The sequence below is a fragment of the Hippocampus comes genome, unplaced genomic scaffold (assembly GCF_001891065.2).
Source record: "Hippocampus comes isolate QL1 unplaced genomic scaffold, H_comes_QL1_v1.1 scaffold261, whole genome shotgun sequence".
NCBI lineage: Eukaryota > Metazoa > Chordata > Actinopteri > Syngnathiformes > Syngnathidae > Hippocampus > Hippocampus comes.
This window is the reverse complement of record NW_017805824.1, coordinates 7,621,981-7,642,077: the sequence shown is the minus strand read 5'-3', so window position 1 is coordinate 7,642,077 and position 20,097 is coordinate 7,621,981. Positions and strand designations below refer to the sequence as shown.

The following is a 20,097-nucleotide window of genomic DNA, read 5'->3' as shown; positions in this document are numbered from 1 at the left end:
CTACTGTTTTTATTACCGATTTGCTTTACTGTTTGTTGTATATGTTAATTTGCTCCATGTACAGCACTTTGTATGCAGCGATGGCTGTTTGAAAGTGCTCTATAAATACAGTTGAGTTGAGTTGAGTTGAGTTGAGCCAGGTGCTCAGGATGCAGAAAATGTTGTGCCTGAACGGCTGTACATGGAGTGGAGACAAAACACATCGGGATTGAAAGAATATATAGGCCGCGGTTATGAGCCTTCCGTTATTGTTTGCAATTTGCATTCGTAAGGTAGTTTTGTTGCATTGTCGGCGACTCCGCTTATTATATCGGCAGCATTGTTAGTTGCAAACCATTACAGATGATTCCAACCATGCAATCATATAGTTCGTCTCAGGAACTAATGGGTCAATCTTAACAAAACAGGTATTGTTGGAAAAGGGAATTCAACAATGCCGGAGACGTAGTGTTGTGGCATCACTATCAACAAATGATTCCACGTTTCATTCAAATTAAAATCGGCTTGCAAAGTCCTCGCAAAGGGCCCCTGATGGCGTCATAAAGGAAATGTTTTTTAATTTGTGCCGCTTAAATGATTAATGGTGTAGAAAAGGCATTTTGGGATTTTTTTTGCTGTCTATGATGAGTTGTGAAACGTGGTTAATTCGTACCTGTTTGACTGCATTGTTGTAGGCTTTGAGTTGTGCAATTATCTCTTGGTGAACTGTCAGTTTGTATTTTCTACATCTCCTTCTGGCACTCCAACATTTTTTTTTTTTTTTTAATTTGGTGATTTTGTCATTTGCCCGCGGTGGTGCAGGTTTTGCTTTTGTTAAAATTTGAGCCATTAGGTCTACTGTATGCAGGTAGAATATCAACAAGGGTGCTTTTTTTTACTAGCAAGTGTGTGTTTTGTAAAATCACAATAAAATTTGCAGCCGCTTTTGAATTCTGGTAGAGTTTTCGCACCGTTCCCACCGGGGCCTTTTGAGGGTTCAAACTGGCGATGTTAAAAACCTTCAGTCTTGGTCAGACAGAGACAGCTCTACAGCAGAGGTCGCACCGGATGATTGGCCGCAGGTCATAATGAGTTCCACAGCACTCCCTCTGTTTTTGGTAGCCTGTGTGACAAGCTGTTTATGTAGCCTAGCAGTTTTTAAACCTCTCTGAGCATTTTGTCAGATGCGTTAATATGCCGATTAAGCTAACCATTATTAAAAGCTTATTGCAGATGGTATGTATGATTGATAATGATTCCGAAAATCCGCTGATAAGAGATGGAATGCTTGCATGGTCTGTAAACTGTGAGACAGAGGATTGGCGGCCTCCTAAAAATAAAGGCATGGCATTTAAAAGATGTGTAACTCTTAAAAGAAACCACATTTGAGTTTAGCGTTTCCTGAATCAATATCATAAAACCAATATGGTAGCATTTACGCTGGAGCTGTATAAATACACACATATCCATGTCAAAGTCATGCTTAGTGATCGATATTGATTTAGCAGTGTCTTCACTATTGAGATTGTGGTGTAGTAGTAACTGCAATGCAGCTTCCCGTTTCTAAGACTTTGTATGTTCATTGCCTGTGGGGATATGAAAGGCACAACACATTGGAAACAGTTCTCAATCTGATGTCGTGCTGTTCACGTTTATGAACTTACTGTTAAATCATTACCTCCCAAAGAGAATGGCACTAAAAAGTAAAACATAATCGTTGTTCAGTAAGTAATCAATGTTTTAGCTACTTGAGTGGTTAGTTCCGCCGTTTTTCCTTCCTCACTCTCGCTAGCCTTTTATAGTCACAGTAATTACTACCTCCATGTTTGGAGTTCAGTAAACTGGCGTGCATTACAGATGAACAGCGAAATGATTTTGCCAAATACAGTACTACACGTCTGCTTTGACCGCAGCTAATTAAACTACTGTCAGAAGTCAGAATGTCAGGGAAGGAAAGAGAGTACGCTGACTGAAAAGCTTCTGGTTTTTGTAGACAATAATAGATTGAGGAAGCTGTCATTATCCCACATATGCTCTGATGCTTTGAACCGCCAAGCTGCGAATGGTTTGCATTTATAAAAACAATCTTGCACAGCGTCCAGACTCCCCACCTTTGTCCCTGTCCTTTCAATAAGTAATGACTTCCTCAATGAGCAGATGTTCAATTGTCTACCTACTGACACTGTGTTTAGGTTGTCGGCTTCAGAAGTGTGTTGTGTTCCTGCAGCTCAGCTGTACGCTGTGAGTCATTACACACATGCAACAGCCGGGACACTAAACCTCTACTGTAAAACCGAAATGGAGGCCAGACCAGAAGCCAATGAATAGAAGAATTATGCTGGTTGAATTCAAAGGGCACATTTAAACCTCAGGATGTCATGCAGATGGAGACCATGTGGCCCAGAGGCTGACAAAGCTGGAATTCTTATTTGTTTTATAGAGCGTACTAAAGAAAAGAAAATAAGACTGATAGTAACAATGGGAAAACTGTCCTGATTATTACATTGGGGCGGGAGTAGCCGTCAGCCACTTGAAAGGGAGCCGCGGGAGCTCTGCACGTACCAATTGGTGCATAAGCATCTGTTATACAGTATTTTAAATACAAATCTGATCCATATGTCCATTCAACAATCTCGCGTGAATTGCAGTCATTAGGGTGCCTGTTCTCCTGTGGCCTTGATGTGTGAATTCAAAAACAAACAATTAAACAACCCCCATGGCCAAAAAACAGGAAACCTTGAACACAAACAAAACAAACTAGTCTTCGCTACCTGAGAAAAAAACAGGAAACCATGAACACACAAACAAAACAAACTAGTCTTCGCTACCTGAGGTAAGACGGCCATCTTATAAACCTCCTGCGTGTTATCAGTGCCGGCCGGCTTTTGACGATTTCTTTGCTTCAACAGCATCATGATAATATCATGTTTCATGAGGAAGTGGTGTTTCTGTTGAAGAACTTGCCACCTGGTCCGATAACCGAGCAGTTGTCTTGGTCCTTGCAGCTCCATCAGAAGGCACGCCTCACCTCAGGTAGCGAAGAATAGTTTTGCCGTCCCTGCAGCCCAATCTCTTTTAAATGTGTCTGAAGCGTGCGTGTGATAAATCCTGAACGGATCCATAATCACCCCTTATGTATCTCCAGAATCAAAACATTCTTTGATAACGGCACCTATGTTGGAATCACTGGTTGCGCTCATTTTTGATAAAATTACATTGCACAGAATAATTTCCTGCTCAGAGATGCACATTGCGTAAAGTATTTCTTTAAACAAACAAATAAACAAATGAACCAAGTTGCAAACATCCAATCAACTTGTCCCTCATTCACTCAGCCGTGAGTCTGTCCCCCACCCTCCCACTGCCTTCTTGCTGTGATTCATCATGTTAATTTGTTTGTTTTTTGTTTGCTGTTTAGTTTTTCCTTTGTTGTTTTGTTTTTTTTTTGTTTGTTTTTGATTATATAATTATTGGTATTTGTCATTTTTGATTTGCTGTTTTGTTTTTGTGTTTTTTTGATTTTTTTTTTTTTTTTTTGCCATGAACCTGTTTAGTTGTTTTTGTGATTATTGATTTGCTGTTGTGGTTCGGATTTTTATTTTTTTTTTTTGGGTGGTGGGGGAGTTCTTGTTTTTTTTGTTTGTTTTTTGTGATTACCTTTTTTATGTTTTAGTTATTTGTAGCGTGGCTCGGTAGTCGACTGGTTAGCACGCCAGCCTCACAGTGCAGAGGTGCAGGGTTTGATTCCGGCTCTGGCCTTCCTGTGTGGAGTTTGCATGTTCTCCCCATGCCTGCATGGGTTTTCTCTGGGTTCTCCGGTTTCCTCCCACATTCCAAAAACATGCATGGCAGGTTAATCGAACACTCTAAATTGTCCCTAGGGGTGAATGTAAGTGCGGATGGTTGTTCGTCTCTGTGTGCCTTGCGATTGCCTGGCAACCGGTTCAGGGTGTCCCCCGCCTACTGCCCAAAGACAGCTGGGACAGGCTCCAGCACCCCCCGCGACCCTTGCGAGGAGAAGCGGATCGGGAAATGGATGGATGGATAGTTATTCGTATTTGTGATTTGCACTTCAGCGCCACCATACTGTTACTTGATTTGACAAGCTAGCTTGAGTGAACACTTGAGTGAAAGCAGATTTTCATGTAACAGTATTGTGGAGAGTTACATGACGCAGTCTTCACTTCAACTCAAAAGTGTAGTTAGGAGAAGACATTGCAGAGTTTGAGTTTACAGAATGCAAATCACTTCACATCCCCTCACTGCTGGAGCTATTCTTGTTTTATGCCATTCTGACCTTGCTTGATTGTTTTGCCTTCCTGTACAGTGCACCAGCCTTGAGCCTTTTTGTCTTTCAGATCAATGTGGGTTTCAGCTTTGATTTCGCCAGAATCATTTTTATGTGGAAAAAAGTAATTATTAGGAGAAAGTGTAAAAGGCGGGTTCTAGGAGGATGACTTCCAATAATTATATAGCTATATCTAATATTTATACTAATGTTACTCGTACTCAATGTTACACCTATGTAATCCAGTTTTTGGGCACCTTTAGTTTTGTCGGTTTTGTGTCTGTTTCCTTTTGTTTTGTTGGGGGGGGCGGGGGGACAACGGTATTGCATTTAAGTCTTTTTTGCATTTGTCTCTCCCACATTTGTGGAATAAACTTTTCAGTTTCTTTTTATGAGGAGAATATGAAAATACAAAATAGCTCAGGTTCAAAATTTTTTTTTGTATGTGCTGCATACATGCGCTGCTCACTGAGAGAGTGAGAGCAGTGTGCAGTTGCCTTCAGCCGATGCTGTGGTATGCTGCAAAATTCGGCATGAACTTTGTTTTGAGGTTCAACTTGTTTCCCATGTTGTTGCTAGTGGTTTGCATACAGACTGACATGCCGCCTCACAATAAATGCAAAAGTACTGTGCTCGTGGAATACATTGTCAATCTTCAATCGTTTTTGGCAAAATTGAATTTCAGATAACTCCAAATGTCGCCTTAAAGAGTGACAGTCACGCTACAGATATTTTGAATGGAAATTCCAACTATTCATGTGTGTATTGAGCATAAACAAACAAAAAAAATCAACAGATTAAGATTACAGATGAAAGAATTCCAAATGTAATTACGATTAGTCGGAGAAATGATCTTGGTATCTCTCATGTTAATTCTGGTTTGTCAAACCTGGCTTGTAAATGTTAAATACTCTTCCCATACATGTTTCAGGCATTTCCATGCACAATCCATGTGAACTGGGCCCCTTGAATAACAAAAATACACAAATAATAAATGCATGAGCCACCTACATTACACAGATGCCCACACGCTCTGACCCAACCAAAACACACAGTGAAGGATTTTTTTTTTTTTTAATTTGGACATACCTGCCGTGCAAGAAACATCCAATCCAGCCTGCCACTAGCCCAGATTTAAATTGTTAAAACAGCATGAAATAATCCCATTTTAAATGGGGATCAATTCCTCCCTAAGAAGGAATCCATGATGGCATATGCATGCAGATGGGGATTTATAAGTCAGTAGAACACTGAAATTGAACACACACTATACGTGCCATGCAAATATGATCAGGATTTTGACATTGTTTTGAAATCCCTCAAACATGATTGTCTATTCTTTTTCATTCAGGATTATTTTGCGTGTTTAATATTGAATAGAACTAATTGAGTAACATTAATGACAATTCGATTTTCTGTATTCCGTCCTTCCCAATGTTCCGCGAGATGTGAAAATATATACTGCCACCTCTGATGTCTCTTTATGTATTTATTTTTTTGGGTTCCAGGTAGCAGGTCTTTTTCAAGATCCGAGTATTGGAAACGCCATCAACATTGTTGTGGTTCGACTTATCTTACTGGAGCAGGATGAGGTAAAATACTTTGTCCTTATTTTGTTTTTATTGCAATGCAAAATCCAATTCCACAGACTGCTAATGTCCCTGCTCATTTGAGAGACCTTGATTCTAGGCTGCCTCAAGGTGAAAAACAAATGACATTCATTCTTCGCTTTTTTATACCTAACACAGCAGGTAAAATGGTTGGCTTCCCACAGCTTCGTGATCAAAGCCAGTCATCAAAAAGGTGTCTTAGGCTTGATTTACACCGGAGGCCCAAGTAGCCATTTCCATTTTAATGGCAATGATGTTTTGACCCTCCGTTTGCAAGTGACCCATCCAGTGGAGCGGTGTTTCCATTCATAGAACACGAAACACCGCAAGACAGCAATGAAGTGACGAAACAATACTTAAATATATATGAGTGACCTGTAATTGGTTGGCAACCAGTTGAGGGTGTAGCCCACCTACTGCCCAAAGGGGAAACGCCTGTGAAACAAACACACTCCCTGTTTTAAAACTACAAAAAAAATAGCAATCAGAATTATCACTAGATCTAAATATACGGAACCCACGAATCCACTATTTATCAAATTAAACACGATGAAATTTCATGACCTGGTTGAGTTCAAAATCGCCCAATTAATGTACAAAGCACACAAAAACCTCCTTTGCCAAAACATCTGGAAGCTTTTCGAAATTCAAGAAAGTTGCTATAATTTAAGGGGTACCAAACTATACAAAATATCCAAAACAAAACAAAAAAAAAAACAAGCAAAGAAGTATATCTGTAATCGGTGTTACTCTGGAATAAGTTTGAAACTGACCTGAAAATGAGTGACTCTCTTGCTGAAGTCAAAAACAAATTCAAGAGAATAGTACAAAAAAACTACATCAATTAGAATTAAGATGATAGATTTGATACATTTATTAAATCTAGTAATACATCAGAATTACATTGATAAATTTATTAAATGTAGTAATGAAATGCAATATCCATTATGAATACGAGAAAATCGACATATAAATGTGCTAGAATGTGTATGTATATGCAAACCGAAAGTTGTAAAAATAGATAAGTATAGCACATATAAGGGTAAAAGCATTTGTTGATATGCAGACTTTTTCCTTTACTTTCTGATTGAAAAATGATCAATTTATATATATTACATAACAAGGGGTAGGACTAGATACGTTTTTTTTACATATAATTGTGCAGTATGATGACTTTTCTTTTCCTTTCTTAAAATATTACTTAGCTTCACCTTCTGTCAATTTATTACTGTACTGTATATTTGTATATGTTCAATAAACAAACAAACAAACGAAATAATACAAAGAATAAACAATGGTGAGTGGCCATTAATAGCTACAGACTTTCCTCAATGGGCTGTGACTTGCGAGGGGGATGAAGTCATTATTTCTGCTTTAGCGACCTATGGCTCGTGACCAATCGCTGAGGGTGGTAACATTGATTGGCCGCTAAATCCAGAGCTTTACCTTTTGGCTCAGCTGGAAAATAAGGCTGGACCATTCTGCCTCACCATCTCCCACTCCAGTCTTCCTCCGGAACCCAGAGAGGGCTCTCCACCCTTTTCAGACTGTGAAACATGGCCTCAGATTGGAGGTTCCGATCCCCAGACTAACCGCTTCCTATTCACCCGTGAACCACTCCAGCGAGATTTGGATATCGCTGCATGATGAAGCCAACAGAACCAGATCATCTGCAAAAAGCAGAGCAAAGCCAGCATGGTAGTAGTTTCTTTCTGATAACAATTCTGTCCAGGTCCATTTTGACTTTGGACAAAAGGTGGGGAACACCTTCAAAGGGGTGTCAGCCAATTAGAGGGCGCATAGAAATAAACAACTATTCACACTGGCAGTCACACCTATGAATGAAGTAGAGCCTTCAATTAGCCTAAGAACTATGTTTTAGACATACTGGGAGAAAAGCCACACAAGCACATTCACATGCTAACCTTATACAGTACCTTAAAGGTTGAAGTCAAAAATATTTGACCACTGAACCTCAGAGCTGTGAGACAGACGTCCTAACCGCACCCATGCTGCCTGTGTTTAATTCATTCATTCATTTTCCAATCCGCTTATCCTCACAAGGGTCACGGGGGGTGCAGGAGCCTATCCCAGCTGTCTTCGGGCAGTAGGCAGAGGACACCCTGAACTGGTTGCCAGCCAATCACAGGGCACACAGAGACGAACAACCACCCCCACTCACACTCACACTGAGGGACAATTTTGAGTGTTCAATCAGCCTGCCATGCAGGTTTTTGGAATGTGGGAGGAAACCGGAGTACCCGGAGAAAAAAACCCATGCAGGCCTGGGGAGAACATGCAAACTCCACACAGGGAGGCCGGAGCTGGAATTGAACCGGGTACCTCTGCACTGTGAGGTCGACGCGCTAACCACTGGACCACCGGGCCGCCATCTGTGTTCAATTGTTTGCATTAATTTAATTGTGAGCTGCGAATAGCTTGCGGGATGGATCTGTATTGCAAGCAACAAATGTTGAAATGTGTTAGCTATTTTACAATTGCTCAAATTTATGTATTGGGAGGACCTGTGGAAGAAAAGTTAGAACAACCATTTTGTCCATTGCTATATCACAAAAGTTCAGTATTGCAGTGAGCTGTTTATTTTCAATGCATGAAGTCAACAATTTCTATTGAGATAACCATATTAATTTAGTCCACCCCATATCTCAGGCGACACATCTGTGCTTTTTGTGTTGATAGTTTTGAACAATTACCCAAAAAGAATTCTTTTATCTACTCATAGCAGCATGGATTCAGCTATAAACGCTAAGGTACTTTATCTTTCTGATGTTATGAGAGCCTGGTTGCATGTTGGGGACGGGGGTTCAAACATTATGGTCTAATGTGGCTGAAACTAAAACAATTAGTGCATCTTGTCAGAAAACATTGTGTTTTTCTCTCTGCAGTGACCAACAAGACATTTTGCTACTTCTGGTCCATTTTCTTCGGAGCTTTGACCTTATATGTTGTACCGTATCTTACGTTTTGACATTTGCTCTACAGGTCGACTTAAAGATTACTCACCATGCCGACAACAGCCTGAGTAGCTTTTGCAAGTGGCAGAAACGACTCAACATGAAGGGAGACGATCATCCTCTGCACCACGATGTAGCCGTTCTGCTCACCAGGTAAAGAAAGGCTTTGCGCAAGAAGACGGGTGAACTTTACTGGCGGGAAAATGACCTGAAGCACGTTTTGTGCAATTGGATGCCCTTGTAGAAGCAGAGATGAAAGTGAAAAGTTACCCAGTAAAGAGTGTAAGAGGGGGTGGGTATAGACGATGTTGTAGCTTATGGATGAAAGGAGCGATAACACTCAGGCAGTTTGTTAAAGGTTGATGTTGTTGCTCCCACGTCCATTTGAAGTACAGTATTCCATTCAGGTAGTCAATACACTTCTCGCCACAAATCTCCTCCTTGTGTTACTTTTTTAGTGGGACCATGTGTCCGCTGATTTTTTTTTCCCTCCCTTTTCAGTGCTTTGGCCACTTCATTTCTAGCCTCTCCCCATCCATCCATCCATCCATCCATCCATCCATCCATCCATCCATCCATCCATCCATTTTCTAATCTGATGATACTCATGAGGGTCGCGGGCGTGCTGGACCCCACAGGCAGTAGGCGGGGTACACCCTAAACTGGTTGCCAGCCAATCACAGGGCACACAGATACAAACATTCACACCTAGGGACAATTTGGAGTGTTCCATTTACCTACCAAACATGTTTTTGAAATGTGTGGGGGGGGGAAACCGGAATATCTGGAGAAAACCCACACAGTCACCTGGAGAACATGCAAACACCACACAGGAAGGCCGGAGCCAGAATCGAACCCTGCGTGTCTGTACTGTGAGGCCGACGCTAAGCGGTTAACCACCGGGCCGCCTGTGCGCGAAGCGCTTTATTAATATTTTTGAATTAAAAAAAAAAAAAAAAACACCCAAAACATATTCATATGTTTTGGCACTAAATTATAGTGTTTTTGCAAACATAGTTTTACGTTTTGGCATTGAATGAATTAACTGGCGAAAAATAGATTTTCTGCTTCCAACATGCTGCTGATGGTTTGGAGTTTTTTTCAAGAGCAGGGCTCACTAATACAAGCCTAGCGATCATCGTAATGGCCCAGTGGAAGGTTAAATATTGAATCATTAGTTAGTATTTGCTTCTTTGTTGGTCGTCAAACATGTTGAAGTGACTTGCTTGGTCTGTGGCGCAAGAAAGGTTGCTGGGTACCGATGAGCTATAGAATGTCAGAGTTTTTACTGATGGACCTCCAAACATTTTCAGTCACAAGCACAGTGGCCTCATTAAATTATGCTTATTGGATTCATATCTCCTTCAAATTGTATCATGTTAGACGGAACTTGCGCAAGGAAGTCTCACTGGCGATGACACATCTGCTCTGGAAGGTATTTTCATAATTAAAGTGCATTATATTTTTCAAATGGATCTTCATGACATGAACAAATCTCAGAAAAACTTCATGTTCAGTGATTAACAGCCAACCTCAGAAGTCAATGAGTCACACCTCTTTGGTGGTTGTGCACACAATGCCAGGTTCTGCACAGTGGGTGTATTGAAAGCTATAGCTGAAAGGTGTGCCACCCAGGCATGGAAAAAAAAGATTCATACAACAAGAGAAATTGGCTCTGAATGACTAGAAAAATGAGGCCAGCCAGATAAAAAAAACAAAACAGGTGGCTGCAAACAAGCATCGCCCGAATGGAAGCTTCAAATAGGCTGAGGTCCATAGGCAAGCAGGACTTTTTTTTCTTCCTCCAATTATGTGACTTTGGCCAAATGGTTCAAAGCCCCCGCAATGAAGGAGCACTGCATAAATGTTTGTCAACCTTTTTTTTTTTCAATTAAAGATAAATGTTTCTTCTTCATTCACATCTTCCATCCATCCATCCATCCGTTTTCAAATCCTCACAAGGGTCACGGGGGATGCTGGAGTTTATCCCAGCTGTCTTCGGGCAGTTGGTGGAAGACACCCTGAACTGGTTGCCAGCCAATCACAGCCATTCACAGCTTGATTCTTTCATTTATGTTACATTGTGATGGTGGATGTAGGAACTGGGTCCAAATACTTCTGGACACAACTGTCTATTTTCCTTCTGTTTTCTTCACACACCTTTAACAGTGTGATTCCAGACAGACAGTATGAGAAACAAATTGACACACATCGCTGGTGTCTGGCAGAATCCTTGAGCCACCAGATGACTTTTCAGGCGACCCCAAAAAACGGCACATTTGTTCAACCATAAATATTGTGTCCTCAACGATAATAAGATTTTTCTCTGCGCTTTAAATTGTTCAACAAGTTGTTCAAAATATGTGGACTGACCAGTATTCTAGATTTGTGAAAAAATGTGAACTAAACCAAATTTTGACAAAGGAGCCAGCATTATGTAGATTTGTTCTTAAATGATAAATGACAGATTTTTGTGAAACCTCTTGATTAAAGTTGACTGTCTATAGAATCACATATTGTTTGTTTCATTTCAAATCACTGTTGTTGCTAATTAAAAGTTGTCTGGCCACATAAAGAATTGTGTTAGAAAGATATTGCCAGTAAATGCGTTTTAATACAGTACTCTCAGTGGAGTAAGCGAAGAGTGTTTGTACATACTAAATAGGTATGAATGACATTGGTTGTTCAAATTGATTTTCCTTTTGGACATCTGAGATTGCATCCTCTATTTCCACAGGAAGGACATCTGTGCATCCATCAACATGCCGTGTGAAACGCTGGGTTTGTCCCATGTGGTAGGGATGTGTCAATCACATCGCAGCTGCAGTATTAGTGAGGACACCGGCCTGCCGCTAGCCTTCACTGTTGCACATGAGCTGGGTCACAAGTAAGCTTCCAAGACGCACATGTTGCACACTGTTTTTGTTTTTTGTTTTTTTTACATAGCTAGATTTAAGGTATAGTTTCGTAAAGTGGTGTGCAAAGATTTTTGGAAAGGGTAGTTGCTCATCGAAGTTGAAAAGGGGGCACATGGTACACTTAAAAGAAAAAAAAAATCCATTATTATTGCACATTTGTAGCTCCCTACTGGACAGTTGGTTCAATAAATTAAAAGCTTCTCTTATGGAAATGGTAAGGTAGAAGGCAGGATTTAGGACCATAAACTGGGATATATTAGTGAGATTTAATTTTCTTTTTTGAGGTGAGCAAGCTACAAAGACATTCAGGAAAACGAACAAACATATAAATAGGGCTGCACGATATTGGGAAAAACGTGATATGCATTATAGCTGTTGAATATTGCAGTATCGATATGATTGAGATATTGAACTCGTACCAAAGAAGTGACATTCCTATCATCTTATGAAATATATATTTTTTCATGCTTTAAAATTACAAAGCTCAATGTATTGTTATTTAATTAATTGTAATTTTTTTTAATATTTTTAAAGTTATTTAGTGCGTAGATACTGTTCACCCGTTGGATGGTGATGTGCACATTCTGCATGTGTTACATGCACAACGTGACTTTGTGGTAAAAGAGTGCAGTACTAGATCGGTTTGCCTGCAGTCCAGACCTGTGGCACATTATGAAGCATACAATATGACAACAGAAACCCCTGACTGTCAAGCAATAATGGGAACGAATTCCACCTATAAAACCTCAACATTTTGTGCCCTTGGTTTCCAGACGTTTATTGAATGTTGTTAAAAAAAAAACAATATAAGACATTGGTAAACATGACCCTGTCCCAGATTTTCTGGAACGTGTTGCAGCCAAATTATCAAAGCTAATGATTATTTGCTCAAACAAGAAAGTTTATGATTTTGAACATTAAATATAGTGTCTTTGTAGTTGTATTCACATATGTGTAGGTTCAACAAGATTTGCAAATCATTGTATTCTGTTTGTATTCATGCTGATTTAACACAATGCAATTGGGTTTGTATTTTGTGCACACATGATGCCTATTTCAAGGCAACAAATGACCATTTTGTGTGCGATGTTATATCGAAATTGTAGTCACAGAAAAAAAAAAGTCCAATGTCTTATAGATGGTTGTGGATCATTTTTTTTCCTTTTCTTCCAATGAAATACACTGTTGAGAAAATCCTGATGTGAAAAAGAGGTCCACAACACTTTATCCATCCAAGACATATGATTGCTTCTCGGCTCTCAGTAACTCTGATAATATTTTTGTTTATACAGTGCAAAGTGAGACAGTTGACAGCGCCTCAATAGTGCAATAATAATAATAATGGAAAATCACATCACTCCTAATCTCGGCTGAATTTATTGAACTCATTCACTGCCTTGGACGAATACATTCGTCAAACAAAAAAGTCGCCAAAGGATTTTTTTTTAACCGAGATGAGCGGTTCAAACCCTGGGCCGTCTCAACTGTGATTTTCAAGGTTGGAGGCCATTTCACCATTGAATGGCAGCAGTGTGGTGGATGGGTGCACAGCCAACGTGAAAAACTAAAAGAAGCAGCAGGCTGAGGGATGGGTTGAAGTGAAGGAGGGGGACATACTACAGAATGGAGATTTACAGATGGCTGATGCCCGAGCAGAGTATTATTTGGAGCATAACAGAAGCCTAAGACGTCATCATCAAGGATGATGACGTCGATCACAGAGAAAAAGGAATGACAATCCTAAGTTGGACTGGTTCAAAACAGCCAAGGAAAACAAGCTGCGCCATGATCCATAAGTAACGCACAGGTGACTCGTCCCCGAGAGTAGCGACGGAAATATGTGCTACGTTTCTCACAAGCTAATGAATGTCGTAACTCAAATCGATCACACCCTCCTGCAGTCACATGCACACCATTTATTTCGCTGTGCTAAACATTTGTTGCTAGTAATAATTTGTGGACAATCATGCACCGTGTACATGCGGACAAAAATATGGAACGTGGTGTGCAGATAAGCAAGAAGGAAGTAAGAGTAAATTACTCGCGTGCAAACTTTATATATCTTGAATCATCACTCAGCCAGAAAATGTCTGTAAATATGAGTGCAGAACAAAGTGCAGGAAATTTTGTGATGTGTGTCCGTGTAGAAAAGTACAAGAATGGAAGCGGTGCAGAAAATGGATGGATTGTTTCTGCAGCAATAAAAATATTTTTAGGTAATTATAATTGTATATATTTCTACAAACCACAGATGGTGCATCCAGCAGGAAGATCCTTAACACTCCCGTTGGCAGAGCAGAATTTTTTTTTCTCCGCATGACACTGCAGCCATTGGAAAAAAATCTTTATTTGTTGGTCAATGTTTAGTTTTCTATAAATCACAGGCTGACCTCAAGCCAGCTGGAAGTCAAAAGAGGTCCTGCAGAGTTGCACTCTCACCATCCTGTTGACTTTCGGTAGCTGTTTCTCACAGACAAGATACTCCAACATTTTGTGGATGACACACACACACACACACACACACACACACACACACACACACACACACACACACACACACACACACACACACACACACACACGCGCACACAAAGCCATTGATGCACACTCGCACGGACATAATTGTAGGTAGTTCCTACAGTTTGCTAATATTTGAAAATTGTAAATATTGCAGTTATACTTGAAAATAAATTATTTCGCCATCAAATCCTCTTTTTCAGTGTCGGTTATGTTGTGAAGAAGAACACCTCTGTTTGGATTTTTAAGATCTCATAAAAGCAAAAAAATACTTGCAATAAAGTTCAGCTTGACATAAATCTTTTCACCATTATTTTTTTGTTCAGTCTCTCTGTGCGACCTGGTGCCATATTGCACATGGGTCTGCGCCGTTCCAGGGCCCGATGGTTGAGAAATGTGCTCTCCATGCTTTAAATCTTGAGTTTGAACCTTCTATTTCTTTCCCCAAATGAAATCCTCTGTGGTGGTGTTCTGTGTCATTTTCTTGTTGCATGATAAAGGCTCTCCCAATTAGTTGGGTTTCTTTGCTTGTTTAAAATTGGCAGAGAAAATGTTCCTGCTGAGTTCATTTTTGCACTCAGTTCAGTAGACAGCGCTCTGGTTTCAATATAAATATTCTTCAGAGGCCAACTCAAATCTGAAACTGAGCGTGGACATAATCCTGGTCAGTAACATGTTCCAGTCCATAGACGCACTAATCTGTATCTGTGTCCACTATGTATGCAGTATATGATACTGCCTTTTTTATTTATATATTTATTTTTTCAGCATGTGAACCAATTTCTATCCACCCCATTTTCAATTACCATCGCATTCTTGTTTGAATAATTTCACTTGAATCCAATCAGGGGAAGCACTGTGTCGCTGATAACTTACATCTTCAATTTAGCTTTAACAGCAAGACGCTACAATAAAATGGCATTGTAATTTAGTGAAGCACCATAGGGAAATTTTACAGAAACATTTAATCTAACGCACTGTTGAATATTGATGAGGGAGCAGAAATTGTGTATATCTGTACTTCCCAGATAACTTCTACATTGATTTTGTGCTTCTCCACAGTTTTGGGATTCAGCATGATGGCAACGGTAACGACTGTGAACCCATTGGGAAAAAACCTTTCATCATGTCCCCGCAGTTGCTATATGGGACCTTGCTGCCCAAGTGGTCCAGATGCAGCCGGCAGTATATTACACGCTTCCTTGAGTGAGTTCCACATAATGCACAGTATGAGCTGCATTCAACTGAGTTCAGTCTTCTTTTTCATGGTGTCTGGGATGACATCTGCTTTTTAAAGGAGACTGTGCAAATGCCTATAGAGATTATCAGTCGAGATACATATACACAGAATTGGGTACGTTAGTACATTTTGCTAGTTTGTCATTCATCAGGGGCCACACTTCTATTATCGTCAGTCCATCGTTATTCAGGACGAACCAAACTAACCGTCGGTCCCTCATTCCGTCATTCTTATTTTGACCGCACTTATTCCATCACTCAATGACCGTCACCTTAACAGCCCTTCCTTCGTTGCTCAATTACAGTTAGCCACAGATGAAATTACTGTTACTCACGACTAAATTTACAGTTCGCCACTGCTCTTTAAGGTCCGGCAGCTCTTCTTCTCCTTCTTCTACTATTATTTTCAACATCACTTGCATTCGCAGAACAAACTGAATCACACCAAATACCGTGACAACTAAAACAATGATATTTCATCGTATTTACAATCACCATTTACCATCATCTATTTGACTCAAACATTCAATAAATAAACAAAATGTAAGATACTGTATGTGCCTTGTAACCCAGTCGGAGATAAAGCCAAGATATTAAAAGTCCATCACATGACTTAATGCTGCCGTCTCGCTCTATCGCTCTGCTTCTACCATCCAGCGAACCTCTCAAACAGGAAGTAATTGTTTACAAAATATTGTTGACAGAAATAATTTCACCGACATTTCACAGAAAACCATAAAGGTTTAAATGCAAATAAGTACACATACATAAAATCTTCGACTCAAACAAAGATTGGAGATTTAAGTGACCTCATCCAGTTCCACCTCCTCAGCCAGTCACAGCCAGCCATCACAGTCCCTGCAGAGATCATTTTGAAAACCGGAGTACTCTCACACACATATATAGTCAGTGAGGTCATCTAAACAACCCACCGACCACATACGAGACAGGCGGGCGTGTTTCCATCAGTTCTCAGTGAAACAGGCGTCCGTCAATGACGGGCTGAGAGGTCCATCTGTCCTTGACCCGGTTAGTGACAATTACATTGCTGGACGAAAACCTACTTCCTTCTGTGGCTAGTACATCTTTGTTTGAAGTTTCTTGTCATTCGTCAGCGGAATGGGCGTCCGGACTGATGGACTTTCCGTCAGTACTGACGGAATGGCCACCTCTGCATTTGCAAAAATGTGCAGACCTAACTTGACAATGTTTCCTATCAGCTGTCTGCTTAGGTATATGTGATCTAATATCCATAACATTTGAACCTTTAAATTCTAACAGCTAAATGAGCTTTCAAAATAGGAGTAAATCTTCTGGTTAAAGCCCAAATGTAGCTCAGATTCCAACTTCACTCATGTTTCAAGAGACCAGAGTGTCATGAGTAGCATTAACGCTTTAACTCAAGTTGGCGGATTCCCCGCCACCAAAAGTAATAATAATTAAACTGTACACGACTAGAAACAACACCACTTTATCTAGGATGCCAGAACTGAACAAAATACTGCATTTTACGCACTATAAGGCGCACCGAACGTCTTCCATTTTCTTAAAAGCTCACAGCGCGCCTTAAAATCCGATGCGCCTTGTGTATGGTCATTACGGTAATATGTCGACCCCAAAATGGCCCCTTGCTGGAGGCATGCTTACAATGTTATAACTTGCTGTTGGTTCAATGAACTGTGTCGCTGCTTTATTAAATAGGTTTTTGTTGCAGTTCCGAAAAAAAGAGAGCTGTGGTGTTGGTTTTTTAAAACGCACACTTGATTAATGGTTTTCACAGTCTCAAAAGATACAGGTACGTCTTTGTCCGTCTCCGTGCCTTCTCTTCTTCCGTTGGACTCGAGAGGCATTCATGACCGCCTCCGAAAAACGTAAATTCACGATGACTTCAATGAAACTATGAAAATTTAAAATAATGCACCAAAACAGAAAATCAAGCGAGGAAATCACAAAATAAATTCTGTCACAAAATAAATTCTATAGTACCCCTACAGAATTTATGTGATTTCCTCGTTTGTGAATACATAACAAAGGAATAAATAACAAACACTTCTGAGACAGTCCAGTCCCCAATATTTAACTGACATCTGATCGTTCTGGTGGAGCTACGCTCAAAGAAATGCCAAGGGGGGGCTATAGAATTTATTTTGTGATTTCCTCGCTTGATTTTCTGTTTTGATGCATTATTTTCAATTTTCGTAGTTTCATTGAAGTAATCGTGAATTTACGTTTTTCGGAGGGGGTCATGAACGCCTCTCGAGTCGAACGGAAGGAGCGTAGCTCCATCTAGTGGATGCATTGTAGAGTGCGTCTTATAACCCAGTGCGTCCAACATATGAAAAAAAAAATTTAAATAGCCCATTCATTGAACGTGCGCTTCACAATCCAGTGCGCCTTTTCAGTGCAGAAAATACGGTAATACATTGTGGCATGATAGTCAAATAAATATAGTAATTGTAACGACTTCAAAGCATGCTGGTAAGTGCCACCTCCTCTGGTTCTCTAACATGCTACAATATATTTCTGATGGTGTGATGTAAAGTGCCAATGACACACAAACTACATTCCTATAATGCAGCTTGACAGCTGCCTTACCAAATCATTGGCCACCCGCAATCATTCTGCACTTCCATAAAATGGCTACACTTAGAGGTCCATTGTTGTTCTCCAAGGTACACATTTCTGTGATATAGCCTGTAGGGTCCACAATTACAAATAACTACTGTTGAGAAAAGGTACACAAATGGTTTGAAAGCTCCATTTCTGTCCCTTTTTTGTTTGCATGTCAGAGTACAAGTAAGTTTTACGCTTAAGTGTTGAATGAAATTCAGTTCAAAGAAATAAACAAGAAAAGTCACCTAGACCATTGATGGGAAACTTTCAATTTTTTTGCACTTTAGGACAACTGCCAATGGTACTTGTGAAGAAAAAAAAACACACTTCTGTATTTCGGACACTCCGGTCCCTGGGATGCATTGCACTACTAAAATGTATCCACCATTAGGTCGTTAGTCATCGTGTAAGTATTTTTATGTCACCCATTGTTTGCTGAATGTCCGTCTTTATTAACTGTCACATTAAATTTAATTTCTACGTTGTAAACCATGACTCTGACCTGTGTGCGAAACATTAAAATCGCTATTGGTTCCATTGATGATAAGATAAAGTACTGAAGTGTGAAGTAGAAGCACTTGTGGCCAAAGCCAAAAGGTGGCAGTTTTTTAACCTGGATTTGACACCTCGTGGTACACGCATCGGAGATACTTAACCTTCTGTATGATGGCATTGTTGTCATTGTCTTGATTGTCTTCTCGAATGGAGAGGAATGTGTGCAAGTGCTACAAATTGAGATGAATGTTGTCATTACAATTTACAACTGATCAGGTGTGGCTGACTGTTGGCAAGATGTACGAGCCAGATGCTCAGGATGCAGGAAATGTGCCCAAACGGCCAGACATACATAGAATGGTAAACTATGTTAAACTAGATAGGCTGTGGTTATTATCCTAGCAATGTTGTTTGAAATTCCATGCTTTCATATGATATGTTATATGGGTTCTGTTCATCCTGTGACTTTTGGAAGTGTTATGTCCTTATTTTCAGTGTTGGTCAGTTTTTGCTTTCATTTATTTTTCTTCTGTTCATTTTCCATGGCTAGTTGCTTTCCTTTGTCGATGACCCATTTGGGGTATTGGCAGCTGGTGAGAGCATGTTGTATGCGGCTTTCCTCATCCTGCCTGTCTTTACTGTCTGTTACGATGCTGGTCCAGTTGTGACTACAGTGAGTTTGTGTCCGGTGGGGTTTTCTGATGTCTGGAGGAGGTATTGGTGTGTGTGTGTGTGTGGGGGGGGAGGGGGGGGGGTTCTGTAAAACCACTTGATACTTGGTCTATCATGCTACTTTTATCTTTATAGTTGGTGATAGGATTATGACCCATCACTGTCAATTACTGCATACCAGAATGTCGGCTGGACACCCTTGTCACTGAGGAGAGCAGTCACTGTTGATTTATAAGGCCTCTCTACAATGATAAATGGGCTGTCACTTATATAGCGCTTTTCTACCTCAAGTACTTAAAGCGCTTTACACTGTTAGCTCATTCACATGCTGATGACCCAGCATCAGGAGCAACTGGTGTTCCAGTATCTTGCTCAAGGACACTTCGACATGGTCACAATGGCCGGGGATCGAACCACCAACTTCTGGGTTGGGAAACGACCACTCTACCACTCATCCAAGCTGCGCACACCTCTCTTCCCTCTGCTTTGATTTGCTTAATTTAATCAATTACTCCACACGGGATAATCTTTTGTTTCAGCTCCAGGTGGATGCCGTGATTCCCTTTAATAATTTGTAGTATTTTTTGTGGACACCGTGCATTGTGAATGGACATACAGTGATCCCTTGCTTATCGCTGTTAATGGGGAGCAGAACCCCACGCGAAAGAGGGAAATACGCAAAGTAGGTAGCCCCCCTGCCGCCGCCCCCCGTACAGGTATATGTACATATGTATGAGTATGTATAATATTTATAAGGCCAAATTTAATGGTATACATGCTTGTAGAAGTAA

The 20,097-nt window shown here is 40.3% G+C and overlaps 1 protein-coding gene across 1 annotated transcript in view; it reads left to right on the top strand.

Annotated features, from left to right (window-relative positions):
- The window catches only part of adamts7 (a disintegrin-like and metallopeptidase (reprolysin type) with thrombospondin type 1 motif, 7), an 84,029-nt gene that overhangs the window by 17,665 nt on the left and 46,267 nt on the right, over positions 1 to 20,097 (top strand). Inside the window, exons 5-8 of the mRNA XM_019886931.1 lie at positions 5,776 to 5,859; positions 8,881 to 9,005; positions 11,590 to 11,739; positions 15,350 to 15,493. Coding sequence (XP_019742490.1) covers positions 5,776 to 5,859; positions 8,881 to 9,005; positions 11,590 to 11,739; positions 15,350 to 15,493 — 503 coding nt within the window. The remainder of the gene's footprint in view (positions 1 to 5,775; positions 5,860 to 8,880; positions 9,006 to 11,589; positions 11,740 to 15,349; positions 15,494 to 20,097) is intronic.